At 38.1% G+C, this 14,395-nt stretch overlaps 4 protein-coding genes across 7 annotated transcripts; 2 read left to right on the top strand and 2 right to left on the bottom strand.

The window, feature by feature from the left end:
* Positions 1-96: 96 nt before the first annotated feature.
* On the top strand, positions 97-5,517 carry LOC117630065. Of its 4 annotated transcripts, XM_034362798.1 has the most exons (8): positions 97-280; positions 417-470; positions 1,199-1,498; positions 1,855-2,568; positions 2,870-2,922; positions 2,994-3,307; positions 3,397-3,716; positions 3,810-5,517. In XM_034362798.1, the coding sequence occupies exons 3-8, from the start codon at positions 1,310-1,312 to the stop codon at positions 5,124-5,126; spliced, it is 2,907 nt and encodes a 968-aa protein (XP_034218689.1). In that variant the 5' UTR covers positions 97-280; positions 417-470; positions 1,199-1,309; the 3' UTR covers positions 5,127-5,517. The 4 variants fall into 4 exon arrangements, with proteins under 4 accessions (XP_034218689.1, XP_034218690.1, XP_034218688.1 ...); XM_034362799.1 differs by lacking the exon at positions 97-280 and having other exon boundaries at positions 300-464; XM_034362797.1 differs by lacking the exon at positions 97-280 and having other exon boundaries at positions 300-470.
* Positions 5,518-5,745: 228 nt separating this feature from the next.
* LOC117630635 (NDR1/HIN1-like protein 3) lies at positions 5,746-6,318 on the top strand. Its single transcript, XM_034363329.1, has one exon. The coding sequence runs from the start codon at positions 5,746-5,748 to the stop codon at positions 6,316-6,318; it is 573 nt and encodes a 190-aa protein (XP_034219220.1).
* Positions 6,319-6,413: 95 nt separating this feature from the next.
* LOC117629568 (wall-associated receptor kinase-like 1) lies at positions 6,414-8,737 on the bottom strand. Its single transcript, XM_034362090.1, has 2 exons — positions 7,927-8,737; positions 6,414-7,771 (listed from the first exon to the last, which is right to left on the bottom strand). The coding sequence occupies exons 1-2, from the start codon at positions 8,735-8,737 to the stop codon at positions 6,591-6,593; spliced, it is 1,992 nt and encodes a 663-aa protein (XP_034217981.1). The 3' UTR covers positions 6,414-6,590.
* Positions 8,738-11,502: 2,765 nt separating this feature from the next.
* On the bottom strand, positions 11,503-12,845 carry LOC117631690 (cytochrome c-type biogenesis CcmH-like mitochondrial protein). The gene is made up of 4 exons (XM_034364968.1): positions 12,785-12,845; positions 12,296-12,468; positions 11,962-12,093; positions 11,503-11,867 (listed from the first exon to the last, which is right to left on the bottom strand). Exons 2-4 carry the CDS (start codon positions 12,437-12,439, stop codon positions 11,664-11,666), a joined length of 480 nt encoding a protein of 159 aa, XP_034220859.1. The 5' UTR covers positions 12,440-12,468; positions 12,785-12,845; the 3' UTR covers positions 11,503-11,663.
* Between the last annotated feature and the right edge of the window lie 1,550 nt (positions 12,846-14,395).

Genomic DNA, 14,395 nt, shown 5'->3' with positions numbered 1-14,395 from the left:
CTCTTGGGCGCGCGTGCAGCAAAAGCTGATACTGTCTTCTGTGTGGTCTTGTCTCGTACTGCTTATCCTCTTCGGCACGTGAATTTCCCCTGCCTGTTCAAAGATGGGGCCGCCTGCAGGACGGGACGTATAAGCTTTAGCCACGTTGAAACGCGCGAACAAGCGAGCGTATCAACACGTGTTAATTTCACCCGCGTGCCCGCCCCGCATAGGAGATTCAATTTCAAAGAGAGAGGCGTTTTGAATATTAGAAACCGAAAAAGAAAAAAACGCTAAAAAGGTGAAACGTTTCGATGACTCACTCAGTCATTTCAGAGTCACTGATAAATGCTCTCTCTCTCTCTCTCTCTCTCCTCTGTCTTTCTACTGAGGAACAGCTAGTAAAGCACTCACATTTGATTTTTCTACGCACACAGAGGTCTCAGCTGTGGTGGGTGCTCCGACGTCGTTTAGCTCATCCTTCGGTTCCGGTTTGATCCTTCTCCATTCTTTTTTTCCCTGATGCTCTCAATTCAAGTATTTTTTTTCCTTATACATTCAATTATTCATGTGTCTGTGGAAATTGTACAATTTAACTTTGCGTCATGCAAAATGAGTTTAGCGCTGGGAAACAAGAAACACAAAACAAAATAAAGAAAATTTGGTGGGTCTAGCTTAGTGCAGGGTTTGGGTGTGTGCGCCAAAAGATCAAATAAAGCAAAACTTGGACGAGAATGATGCTTACTTAGTAAACCCATGTGAGAAATGTGTATAATCACCCAGGCAATGCTTAGAACCTGAGGTTCTCTGTAACTGTTTAGCTTGATAAGAATGCCATGAATGCAAAATGCAAAATGATTCTCTTGTTCTGTTTGTTCCTTATTCTGTGCATGGCATGCGTTAGGCTACTTGAATTCAAATTGATTCTGAAGTTTAAACATTTATGTGAATGGCATGCGTTTAGCTTCTCTTGCTATGCGTATTCTTTAATATGCAAACGGCATTTATGCTTGTACCTCACTGCCTGTGTTTTAGGTGGAGAATGTTAGTACAATTTTTGTTTGCCGCATTCCTCGTAATAGTGATTCACTATTTCAGAGTAGTCGAAATCCGTCTTTTGCCCTTCAGCTAGCATTGTGTTGCTACTCATAACTGTATTAACTATATGAGTCATGATTTGCTGTTTAGTTAATTGGATATTCTTCCTTAACATATGCAGGTTATTCTGTGTCGAAATGAGACTGAACTTAGTGGAATAAATACAAATTTCATGTGAAAAATGCGGTCCTAGAGTTTGGAATTGCAGCAAGATTTCTTTTTGAAAGCTTAAATGTCAGGAAGCAAAGTGTTGCTAACGTATAAGCGAAAGCGGCAATCAAGAACAGATCCTGTACAGGGACATGAGTGCCATAATTCACTTTTTGTTGCTCCCGATGATACTTCTTTAAGCAAATCACCAGACTTGCAAGTTCATTTGATTGATAAGCGTTCATCAGAACATTATAACAGAAATTCTGCGGTGAGATTTTAGAAAGTTGGAACCTGTTCACTTTTTTTAGTTTGTTTCATAGGCATATATGTTGTATGTCAATCATCTTTTGTAGATAATTTGATAATCCATCCTTCCCTATTTTTCCCCTAATAATTTTGTTCTTGAAAAAATACTGAAAGGAAAAAGGTTTTAAGGGATTACCAGATACCACCAGAATGTGCCCTATTCAACCAACCCTTGAAAGCGTATCTAGTTGAGATGAACATTTAGATTTGGTTCTTTAATTCAGGTTTCTACGAAGATCTTCTCTTAGTTGTCTTAGACCTATAATTTATTTTTAAGGTCATCGCTATATTCTGTCTCACCTGCCTCTTTTCTTGCAGGTATGCCATGTATGTTTTGTGTGCTGTGTCGGGGGTAACCTGAAGCACTGTGGCAAATGCCTTCAGTCGTATCATCTCCAATGCCTAGATAAGCCCCATAAAGAAATGAAACACACTGAAGTATCTGGCACAAGACAAATATCAATTAAATCCTTTCCGACAAGTCTTGATGAGGTTCCCACCCAAAGGGATGCATATGGGAATAAGTCTAGTGGCAAGAAAGTTGGCTCATCTTCAAATGCTAATGCTGGAGCATTGGTTGATTATAATAATGTTGGAGGGAGGTCAGTTTCTCAATTGGTGATGAATTCCGCTGTAATTACTGCTGATTTTGTCAGACAAAAATCATCATCAGCAGCAGCAGCATTTGAAAGAAAAAGCAGCTCTGAATGTGATGGTAGCTCACCAAGATTGAATACATCAAACTTAGAAGACACTGATTCATTCTCTAGAAATAACTTAGATAAATTAGGTGGTGATTCAGCTGCGCAAAACAAGTTGACCACCCCATTGGTTACTTTCTGCCGAAGGAATAAAAGAAAAAAGGATATGGATGAGTCTAATATACAAAGGAAATCACTGCCTGTGGAAAATAGCTGCTCATTGATAACCAAATTGAATAATTCTGTTTGTACTAATACCAGTTCTTATGAAGAAACTTCCCCTGAAAACTGCTCAGTAGATCATGAAGCAGATTTGAAGCACTCCAGAGAGGTATGTCATATGAAGCCTATCTTTTGTCAATTTGGAAATAATGTATCTGCCTATGAGCACAAACACAATCATGTGAAATGAGAATTAGAAAATAAGATGCGACATGGAAAATACATTTTTGTTTACATATATTCTATAATAATACATATGTATAAAAACAAGGTCAGAATAAAAGGTGCATCATTGTTAGTGCTTAGTTCTCCTCGAGTGGCTGACTGACTCCACTATTATGTGCGTTCTTAACCCGATACTTCATTTCTGTATGTAATTTGTAATCACCGATCTAATTTCTTTGCTACAGATCTTTGATTTTAGATATGCTCATGCTGGATCTGCTGCCGCTGGAACTAAAATGTAGGTTCACATTAACTTCAGAACTTATTGGTTTCTTATATTTTAATTGCTTACTTCATTCATCGGGACAGTTTGATGCATGAAGAAGAACAACTGCATGATGAGGAAAAAACAGGCAGTGCCGCCTTACAGCAGGCTGGAAAAGTTCGTGGCCAGAATGCTCAAAGTGCAATGGATGTTGAAGTTCTTTGCACGGATCATTTAAGAAAAAGTAGTGATACTAGAGACTCCTCTTCTGAAGCTGTAACTCTATGTAAACCAGGAAAAACCCATGCATTGATAAGAGATGAAGCTCAAGATTTATCAAGTGATGATCTTAAAGCAACAGAAACCCCTCATTTAGGCAGATCACTTCCTTATTTGGACTTCTCTGTTATCCCCACTGGTAGGACTTCATTAATTTCTAGGAATGCATTTGAACCAGTAACATTATCAATTCACATTATGTTTAACTTACAATACTTTATCTGAAAGAATTCTTACTAGCAGATTCGCGTGGCACTGTGGAATGCAATGTTGACTTAAACTTGAGTTCTCAGAAGCAACCTGACCTGGCCGTGCCAAAAACTATGTGGGACTCCTTGGATTCTACTAGCAGAAATAATGCCACTGTATTGCATGAACTGTCTCCTCCAGAAATGTCAGCTGCAAGAATTGAAAGAGTAGAAACTCATGCTTCACGGTTACACAAAGATGCATTTGAATTTTTAGAAGTTGCTGACAGCTGCAAAGATGATGATAAAGTTAGTCCTCTATTTTCCAAGGAAATTACACCCAAAAACCAATGTCTGCAGGTGAGTGTTGTAAGTCTTGTTGTTTGAAGTTTTGGGGATGATTTGGCTGTCAACTAATCTTATTTTACTTTTCATGTTTGGAATTGATTCCAGCTATTTTCAGAAGAAAAAACCAGTGACATTTTTCGCCCGGTGACAACACAGCCTGTGGCGGCGTCTTCTATAGCTTCAGAACAAAGAAAAATTCTTCAGTTGGGAGGCAAAAATAATCAACCAGAACAAGAATCTCCTCTGTTACTAGGTCTATCCTTACCAGAAAACCCTTTAACTGCAGGATGTGCAACCAATACCTGCTTCAGTGCGTTTCCCTTCTTGAACTCTGTCATTGAAACCAGAGAATTTATCCGGGATGCAGCACTCCAATCTTCCTCGAGCCATTTATCATCAGTATTGAGACACAGGCTTATGCATGATAGCATTGCAAGCCGAGCAAGAGCTTTCAATGAATGGAGTAGTTTTCATGACAAATGTAAGCCATATAGTACCATGTGGTCTGAAGAGGAGTTGGATTTTCTATGGATAGGTGTGAGGAGACATGGAAGGGACAATTGGGATGCTATGTTAAGGGATCCAAGATTGCACTTCTCATCATGGAGGGTGGCAAGGGACTTAGCTGAGCGGTGGGAAGAGGAACAGTCAAAACTTTTGAGTGGCATATGTGTTCCTCAATTCAAGTACTCGATAGCACAAGGCAGTTCTTTGGACTACCACTACTTCTTGGGTCCAAAAACAGGAATCTGGAAAGAAAATACAGCAGATGAACCCGGACTTTCATTTTGCAATGTTGATGCTTGTAGAGGAGGTAATGCCTGGAGGAGGCCACTATTCCAGCCGGCTTATACTTGCAGTAATGGCAATGAACACCTCCAGAGGCCTATTAGTTACACAAAGAGGACATCTCATTTTGGTTTCCGAAGGGAGAAGTATGACGAGGATGAATTTAGTATTTTAAGTAGAAGTAAGAGTATGGCAAAGGGCTATTTATTATCAACTAATGGCCCCACAACTTGCGTTGGAGCAAAGGGAAACTTGCCCCACTGGCTCAGAGAAGCTGTTGTTGCTTCCCCAGTGAGCCTGACAGAGCCAACGCCACCGTCAACTGTTTCATTGATTGCTCATCCAGACATGTTGAATGTCACCTATCCTGATTTTGATCGTCAGGAATCACATTTTGTACCTAGGAATGAAACGCGGTTTACAATGGGTGTTTTCAGAGAAAACAACCTACAGCCATTAAGTACTAGTCCTCTTTCCAATTACCCATCAGGAATAGGACTTGGAGGACTCGGGATGGCTAATCTGAGAAGGGATTATTCTTGTCATGGAGGTAAGCAAGAAGACTTGATTGTTATAGACAGCGATGCTTCTTCTGAAGAGACTATATCTGATGATCGTAGTGCTAGGGTGTAGCTTCAAGGTATGAAACTCTGTTTGTTTATAGGGGAAGTATAGAAAGGTGGTGTGCAGAGTTTGTTAGTCAGGCAATTTGTAAATGCAAGGAATGTATGGAACTTGTCATTGAATGTTCTATGCTTATTAGAAGAGAATCTCTCTCAGATACGTGCTGTCTGGGCTAAACCCGGCCACAAATATGTGGCGGATCCACGTTGTTGGTTTTCTTGTAGTTTAGGGCTCTCTGTATTATTATCTTTCCTGGAACAAGAACAATTTCTTGTAGTTTAAGGCTCTCTGTATTATGAATCTTTCCTGGAACATGAACAAGAATCGGGAATGCTTGTTAAGTGAAAATATTCAATAGCCGTTGGATTAAAAGCACTGATGATCCAACAGCTACTCTCAATCTTTTGGTGTAAAAACATCGGGAAACTATTTACTCTGATTTTTGGGAAAGGTTTTGTCTTTCTTTTTGGGGTGCACCGTGCATGATTAGGAAAATAGTGAAAAACAAGAAAGCAGGGCTCCTCGTGCTCAAACTGCATATATATACCACGTCAAAGATACACCCATCTCACATTGCACGCACTAACCCTAGCCCTAATACTTCATCATATTTTTTGTCATGTCAACCATGAACCTATGGGCCACCATCACTCTTGTCACCTTTACTGCCTATGCATTGTGTATCGTTATTTCTTTATACAATCATCCCCTTATCCCTAACTCTGTTGTAACTCGTGCCTCGCTCACTGAGTTCAGCGTCACCAACACCACCACCCTCCACTATAATCTTGCTCTCAATATTTCCCTGCGAAACCCTAACAAATATTACCGCACCTATTACGATAATATTGAACTCACGGCTTCTTACAAGAACCAGGCATTCCGTACGGTGAATTTGAACTCCTTCTACCAAGGTGTTAAAAATACTACTGTTTTGACACTCTCGTTCAAAGGGCACCAACATGGCTTGGTGAATCTTTCCAATGTTACATTTACTGCCGGAACTCATTACCATATTGATGTCAAGCTCTATCTTCAAAACGTCTACTTGGTGTCACCTAGGACTACTTGGTTTATGGGTTCTCCGCAATCGCGGTCAGAGTTTACATGTCACTTGCAGGTTCCTTTGGTCAATTACATTGATGGTCAAGCCTCCAACATCACTACCAAGTGTGATTCCGATTTCAATTTTTTCTTATGAGTTTTCTTAGTCTTGGTGGTTTTTTTTTGGGGTTGGTCCTACCTACTTAATTAGTTAACTAGGAGATAGAATGCAATAGAAGCTGGAATATTGTGTATCAGTTTACCGATGGCTGGATTTTATAACAGCAGTTTAATTTTAATAATACTTATACAATCTTATCGTGGTTGGAGATTTTGTGAATACAAACCAAACATGCCATAATGAACTGAGATCTGAGACAAAACTGGGGAAGCAAATTAAAAGTTCGGGGTATCAAAGAAAACCGATATTTAAAATGATGCAGATTCAATTTCCATAGAGAAATCAATGCTTTCCTCTGTATGATCTTTCATGGTTTCACTGGTAGAGTGCATGAATGTTGTTTCATCTTTGAATGACTGAGGCTCTTGGAACTTTTCCAGGCATCTTTGAGTGTTCCTCAATCCTTCCAGCTCTGTTGACACCTCTTTCATACTAGGCCTCTTTTTCCCATTCAACCTCAAACACCTTGTTGCAAGCTCAGCAATTGCTCCAACATGCTCCATCTCTGCTTCTCGAACCACTTGAGGATCCAAAATCTGAACAAGTTGGTTTTCCCTTGTCAATGAAATGAAAGAAGCAACCAGATTTTCCCCTTCCTCTCTAGCAAAAGAAAACGGGGTTTTCCCAGTTAATATTTCTACAAGTGTGACTCCAAAGCTGTAGGTATCACTTTTATCTGTAAATTTACTAGATTGGAAGTACTCTGGATCCATGTACCCAAAAGTTCCCTGTACTTCTGTGGTTAAGTGAGTTTTGTCAAGGGGAAGTGATTTTGAAGTCCCAAAGTCAGATACTTTAGCACTGTAGTTATGGTCTAGAAGAATGTTAGAAGACTTGATGTCTCTATGGAAGATGGGGATTGAAGCTGCAGAGTGCATATATGATACTGCTCCGGCAACTTCACAAGTGATCCTGAAGCGATGTTCCCATGAAAGTGATGGTGTTTCAATGTGCTTCTGCTGGATATGATGGGAGAGTGTTCCGTTCGGAATATATTCATAAACTAGAACTGGAACCTCAGTCTCCAAGCAACAACCCAGCAACTTCACTATGTTTCGATGATTAATTTGAGTTAGAATGACAACTTCATTGATGAATTGCTCAATCTGATGTTTGTCTATTGCTCTTGACCTTTTAACAGCTACTATGGTACCATCAAGTAGCATCCCTTTATAAACTGTGCCATAGCCTCCTTGCCCAAGAAAGCGGCTCTGGTTGTAGTTATCTGTTGCTCTTTCCATCTCCTCTGCAGTAAAAAGTTTTGCTTTGCTGCTACTCCCAAAAGATGAGATTTTTTCTCGCAACAAGAATCCCCCATTTTGCTTGAAAAATTTCTCCTGTTGGGTTTTGATTCTCCTTCTCTTTAGGCATTGATATAACTTGTAGCCTGAAAGGAACATGCATATGAATGCAAGGCCTATGCCAATACCTGTTATGTAAATGAGTAAAGAAAGAAAACCAATTAGATTATTTATGTCAAGTTGAAAATTGAATCACCAGATTGTACTTGTACATGGTTTTCGTTAAAACCTTTTCCTTTAAACTTATATTTAACAAGAAGACATAGAAGATAGAGATATGCACCTAGCAGTGTAACCAATTTCACAGGAAACTTTTTGCCACCACGAATGCAATCGACATGTTCTAGGTATATCCCATCTGCAAGGGAACCATCAGAAGTGGGGCATCTCTTGCTTTTGAGTGGAACAAGAAGAGGCGTATTAAGGTCGATAATGATGTCCTGTGACAGCATATTTGCCGCCATTATACTTTGTGTGTTGACCCCAAACATCCCTCCAATTGATGCAATTGTATCATTCTTGGCTACTATATATGTCAGCAGGGAGGTAATCCCATCTGCAGTTTGGTTTTCACTCGGACAAGCACATCTCACAGGAACCGTTAACACTGCTCCCACCGGAATATTTTCAGGGTCGTAATAGTTCTGACCTATCATAGCCTGGCATGTAGTCAGGCCTTGGTAGGTGTCATTGGCTGTCTTGAAATATGTATCGTTTTTTATCACGGTGTAAGGAGAGTAGTGCTGGAAGATATTGCCCGAACATGAACAAGAAACTGGAACTACAATCAACTTGTTGCTTGGAATCTTGTCACTTGCTGAAACTTTGTTAATTGAGGCAATCTTAGAGGCTTCAGAGCCAAGCAGATAGGCTATGCTGATGGCGGTGTCATGAGGTGCTCGCGATCGGAAGGTGACAAAGGCTTCACATGACTTCACACTAGCATCACAGAGGTACCCTTTTGATGTGGCAGGGTTACCAGAGCAGTTCCAGAGTGTGCTCCCGTTGATGTATGCCTGCTGAGTGCGTGCTGGTTGATAAAATAGGGACAAACACAAGTATGCATAAAGGATGGAGAATGAAAATAGCTCCATATGTATGGGTTGGAGTTTGATGCCAAACCAGGGATGAGTTTGGATATTTTTCTAATGGAGATTAGATATAGCAAAGCATGGTTTGGCATGAACTTTGCTATTGGTTTCCAAACTTAAGGCCAGCGCAGCAATAGCATCAAGGAAAATGAGCTAGTCAGAATTGTCAGCTTGAAATCTTGGTTTTCGTTGTTATGTCTCTTTCTTGGGATGGTATGTGTCTCATGAGAGAATTCTAGAGACTCACGACTTTATCTTATTTAACTCTCACATGGTCAAATTGGTCTTGAGCACGGCAACCTTTTACTTGCTCAGTCTGAATTCTGAAACGTGCACCTTTGACAATGAAACACATGTTTATGTACTCCAAGATACTTGAGTGAGGTTTTTAATATACAGAGGTGGTATATCAATTCTCTTCCGCTGCTTCCTGACTAAGTCTCCATATTTGATTTTGGGGTATGATGTTTTTTTATTGAATATGAGTTTCGCTGCTTTTGACTGAACTACAAACCATGATATGCTTTCAAGTTTTATATTTCAGTTTTAATGGCTACGTTGAATTAACTAAAGTTTTCTGAAAGAATGGGCAAATTACTTTTGTTATCATATTGCTGTGACATGTTTTAAAGAAATTGCTAGAGAAAGACAAGCATAAATTTATGTGGCAATTAATAAGCATGTATTTGATCATTAGTCATAGAAGCATGTAGTGTTAAACAAATTGCGTATCTTATCTAATAAGCATGACTCAAGGAAAGATAATTTTGGTTGATCACATAAAGGGAAACGTGAGCTATTTTGGAACTTTCTTGCTTGGCTATATTGTTTGTTTATGTATGGACATGTTTGAGACTTGGTTGCCATTTGTATGCATTTAAGTGAACGTTTTGTAGCATCGATGCAACTTCACATGTAAAGTTGGATTAATCCATAAGGTTGTGTTCATCATAAAATAAATTGGATGTTTTGTAAGGTCTATAATAATTTTGGTGTGTTTCTGCATGTGTTTTGAGTCAAAACTACTGTTATAGTTGACACTTTCAGTTTGAATCTCAAGCATAAAGAGAAATTTGTTTTGTGGATATAAGTTTACATGCTTTACAAGTATTAATTTGCATACGTATCACTTGCATTTAAGGAACGTCACAATTTATTGCCATGAATATTGCATCACAGTTTTTCAATTCCTAGTTTTATCAACGTCTAATTATATGTCATGTTATATAGAATTCATGGTTATTATTTAGAAAGATGATCTAAATACCCAAGGAAGGATAATATTTTAAATGATCACCTAAAGAAACTTGGACTTTTGCATGGCAAATTTTGGATAAAATTTTGTTAAAATTTGAAGAAAAGGTCATGCAATATGAAGCTTAGATCATGTTTTAAAGATGTTGTATTACTATTATTTCTTAATTGAATGGGTTGCATGGATCAAATTGCACTTTTGATTCAGGTTTACTAATTTTGGTTTGAATCAAAAGTTGCACATTGCAATATAAAATACTCAAGATACGAACGATCTCTTGATTGCTCAAAGGTGTTTAAACTTGATAAAGTGATATTCATATTTAGGCTTTGTGATATGGTATTTATTGCTTCGTTTCCACCTATATGAAACTCAGTGTTGTATGATGTTTAGAATCCATAAGGATAGTCAAATTTCTTGAAATGTATACTGCCAGCATTCATAAATTTATAGTTGACAATTTTTCTGTTTTGAACTACGCTAACATGTCGTCTGTTAGAGTGAAGTTCTAATTTGAATTAACTAACGAAAAAATTTAGCGAGAAGGATGATTTTCTAAGGTTTCTATAGGCTCTGATTTCATGAAAATATGTTGAGGATTGAATTTTTGGTGAATTTATAAAGTTGAAACAGATGCACGGGAATTTTCCAGACAGTTTCTGCATTATGTATGAAGAGTGTTGAATGACTCACCTAAAGATCTTCAAATGACCTGAATTTTTGGTATGTTAAGCATATATGTGTCTTCTTGAATGCCGCAAAGTTTCGTGATGATTGGATGTAGAGTTTATTTGTGAGAATTTTATCAGTGATCTGTGTTCAAGAAAAAGTACGCGCCGACAGATTTTCTGAGTAACTTTGTAGATCAATTTTAGACCTTTTAATTAGGTATAAACGACTCTATAATTTTTCTGTATGAAGATTAATGTCTCTAGTTTGTGTTCCATAAAATTTGATGCCAATCCGACTTATAAATTAATTATGGTAAATTCTCAAGTAATCACACATCATTGCTGGAAATTTCTTGACAGTTTTGTGCATTTAGGCTTATACTGTGAAGTACATTAGGAGCACGCCTTTAGGTACATTATACAGTATGGGATTGACAATTGATATGGATGCTTAAATCAGCACAAACCTTTCTTTTTCCTTTTGGGTTGACGTGAAGTTGATCAACCACCTAATTAGGCGAACTCAAGTGAATCCTTCTGTACAGATCTACTGAAATGTTGAAGGACCTACTAGGACATGGATAGAAAGGGTGATATTTGCTAGAACAACATAGTGTAATAGGGGTTTAACTACATAAATAAAAAGAACAAGGGGTCTTAGTTGCAATTAGTTGATAGTTGAGAGAATTAGACAAGTAAGTGGAAGCAACTGGAGGTTTTCAATTCAGACTGAAAAACTCAAGGCTAGCAAATTCCAACCAAAATATGGATAAGATTTTTAAATGATAGAGTCAAATAACAAGACATCATTTATTAACAATCAACGTGAGCTCTGGCTACGATACGACAAAAGTCTGAATTCTTTATCATGAATGAGTTTACTTATAAAATAGACCAATTAACAAGTTGATTTACATCTCCGGAGACTGCTATTCAGCCATAGTTCCATAGTTTCAACCCTATAGTTCAAAGCAAAAGATTGAAAAGAAGGCCTGAAGGCACATCATTGTTCTCTCCACCTCCTCCACCACGAGGAAGGAATATTTCCTCGTGAAGGCGGCGGTGTGAGGAGGTCTAACATGGTTTGCTTCTCATTTGGGGTTAATGGAACACCTCTAACAAGGTTCAGCGCCATGATGTGGACATTAGTCTTTTGCCTGTGCTTTTTATAAGCCCAAATTCCTGCAGCAGCACCAGCAACCAGAAGCTGTTTCCCAAATGCAACAGTAAGATGTACAAATTAAGATTTAAAATACAAATATAAAAGTTTAACTTCTTTTATTGAAGGTTCTTCAACTGACCGGTGATAGCCACAAGGCTGCAGTCTGCATATCAAACTTTGGGGCATAAAGTACCGTCTCCCCAAAATCCTCTTCAAGCTTCTTATAAATCTCTTTGTCACTCTTCCCAGCATGAATCTCATCACGAATTAACTGCACAAATAACATATGCATTACCACCACTAGAAAGCAATCAGAGTGATGAGAGAAAAGCAAATAGCATAAGTTGAAATTGGAATTGACTGGTAGCAAATAACCATTATGTTACAGTAGGTCCTTAAAAACAAGTCATTTATGAAACAAGAATAGCAAATATCTCCATCTTCTTTATGCAACATAATGATAAATGCAATACCTTTCTAAGCAAGATGGCAATATCTGCTTGTGAATCTTCAATGGACTGGCTTCCACACTCAGTGCACCGAACATTGTGACTAATGTTTTGAGCCCGGGCATTCACCACCTGAGTCTTCTTCACCGGGTCCTCTTCGCTTCCCATTGTTCTATATCGGCCTCAAGATCTCAAACCTATCGTAAAGCACCCAAACACAATAAATAAACAAGCAAAATAAGAACTTTGAAAAAGTTAGACCATTTGATTTCTCAGTGAAGCATTTCATCAAACAGTTGCCGCATTTGTTTTTATAGCTTTTCGAAAGAACACAGCAACCATTCGATGAAGTATATGAACCCAGCTAAGCAAACTGCAATCTACCCATTATGAAAAATGTATGAAATTGAGTTCAATTATAATGATTGGAGGTTCACGTTTGTTTTGGGTGGGAAAACTGAGTTATATGTTAAGAAATGAAGAAGAAAGAAGAGGAAGGAGGGCCAGGCGTACCTAAGGCTGAGATGCTATAGCACTCAGTATACTTGGAAGGCTTCCCAAAAACGTGTTTCCAATAACATTCGAAAGAACTTTCAACTATTTATTTCTGCAAAAGTTATTGTGCTCAACCCAACCCAACCTGCCATGCTGACTGGTCAACAGCCTGCAAAGTCAAGCCCAAGTTCACCAATAGCTTTGTTTTGATGGGCTAGCCCAACATGGTCGAATACACCAATTTGCATTAGAAATTTTTATCAGACCGGTTTGGTATTCTAATTCTAACTACTCTAATGTACAGGAAGGATGTTTGAATTCGGGTGCAAGGGTAAAATAAACAGCTTTAGCATGCTGACCTAACCTAACATCTGCTTACCAAACTGGTTAGTTAAGAGTTAAGACGATGGAATAAAAAATCACTTGTTCAATATTTTTTATGAGATCTGGCACAAACAATCCATATTTAATTTAAGGATTAAGAAACATATTCTTACTTAAATACTCAAAAGTAAATGCATACTGGGAATTACTGCAGTTTGTAGATGAGCATGATGGACAATTCCAGTTCTAGCTCAATAATGGCAGAATAAACAAAGATGGCAGCAGTTATAATCAGAACACTATATGATAAAGTTATCATCATCACCACCAAATGATGTTTGTCTGAGAGAAAAAATCTGAACACACATGGATACCCTAACCCTTTATCTGACAGAGAAACCCTAATCCAGTCAAAATTGAACCCCAAATCAATCACAAATTGAACAAAAACAAAGAAAACAAGTTGGAGTCAAACATTGAATCCAATAATCACAGAGAAAAAAGGAAAGGGATAAGAATTTGTACCGTCGTTCGCGTCATTCCTGGTTCGTTCGTGCTTCGTCGGCGGATCGTGGCTCGTCGGCGTTGGAGTTTCGAGCGTGAGAATTTCCAAATAACGTGTAAACCTGTACGTTTATAATTTCTATTTATGCAAAGGACCCACTAGTGTAGTGGTTTGGAGTATTTACTCCCTCAGGCAAGGTCCTGGGTTCGAGTCCTAGCATCTGTGTTGTGTGTGTGAGTTTAATATGCTATCGCCCCTTTCAATAGGAAAGGACCTCAAAAAAAAAAAAAAATTCTATTTATATAGTTGAGCCGTTCGGCTATACTGTAAAATATTGTATTTAAACAGTATAGCCAGGCGGCTATACTTTTATAATTTCTATTTATGGTGTATGGCCGCCCTGCTATACTTGTAAAACTTCTATTCACAGGGTATAGCCGGGCGGCTCTACCTTTAAAATTTCTATTCGTAGAGTTCAGCCGAACGGCTATACTATTAAAATATTTTATTTAAAGCGTATAGCCGAGCGGCTAACCTCTTATAATTTGTGTTTAGAGCGTGTAGCCGAGCGGCTATACTCTGTGTTTACGGAGTATAGCTGTGCGGCTATACTTTAAAATATTCTTTTTTTTCACCAAAGAAACAATAATTAAAATATAATTATTAATTAAACTAACTAAAAAATTCTAAATATTACTTAATTACACAGATTAAATTAAAGATGTTGGTCACCAAAAAAAAGAAGTAAAGAAACTAATTTTATACTTTTAACGCATATTGTCGACCGGCTATACCTTTAA

The sequence above is a fragment of the Prunus dulcis genome, chromosome 6 (assembly GCF_902201215.1).
Source record: "Prunus dulcis chromosome 6, ALMONDv2, whole genome shotgun sequence".
NCBI lineage: Eukaryota > Viridiplantae > Streptophyta > Magnoliopsida > Rosales > Rosaceae > Prunus > Prunus dulcis.
Note: the sequence above shows the minus strand (reverse complement) of the source record. Positions and strands in the feature narration are given on the sequence as shown.

Excerpts from the sequence above, each read along its gene's own strand:
- LOC117630065 (XM_034362798.1), top strand. The coding sequence starts at position 1,310 with ATGTCAGGAAGCAAAGTGTTGCTAACGTATAAGCGAAAGCGGCAATCA. Across the intron at positions 2,923-2,993 it reads GCTGCCGCTGGAACTAAAAT|TTTGATGCATGAAGAAGAAC; the intron begins GTAGGTTCACAT and ends TCATCGGGACAG. Across the intron at positions 3,717-3,809 it reads CCAAAAACCAATGTCTGCAG|CTATTTTCAGAAGAAAAAAC; the intron begins GTGAGTGTTGTA and ends AATTGATTCCAG.
- LOC117630635 (XM_034363329.1), top strand. The coding sequence starts at position 5,746 with ATGAACCTATGGGCCACCATCACTCTTGTCACCTTTACTGCCTATGCA.
- LOC117629568 (XM_034362090.1), bottom strand. The coding sequence starts at position 8,737 with ATGGAGCTATTTTCATTCTCCATCCTTTATGCATACTTGTGTTTGTCC. Across the intron at positions 7,772-7,926 it reads GAAATTGGTTACACTGCTAG|GTATTGGCATAGGCCTTGCA; the intron begins GTGCATATCTCT and ends TTTACATAACAG.
- LOC117631690 (XM_034364968.1), bottom strand. The coding sequence starts at position 12,439 with ATGGGAAGCGAAGAGGACCCGGTGAAGAAGACTCAGGTGGTGAATGCC. Across the intron at positions 12,094-12,295 it reads TTGCCATCTTGCTTAGAAAG|TTAATTCGTGATGAGATTCA; the intron begins GTATTGCATTTA and ends TTATTTGTGCAG. Across the intron at positions 11,868-11,961 it reads CAGCCTTGTGGCTATCACCG|CTTCTGGTTGCTGGTGCTGC; the intron begins GTCAGTTGAAGA and ends TTTGGGAAACAG.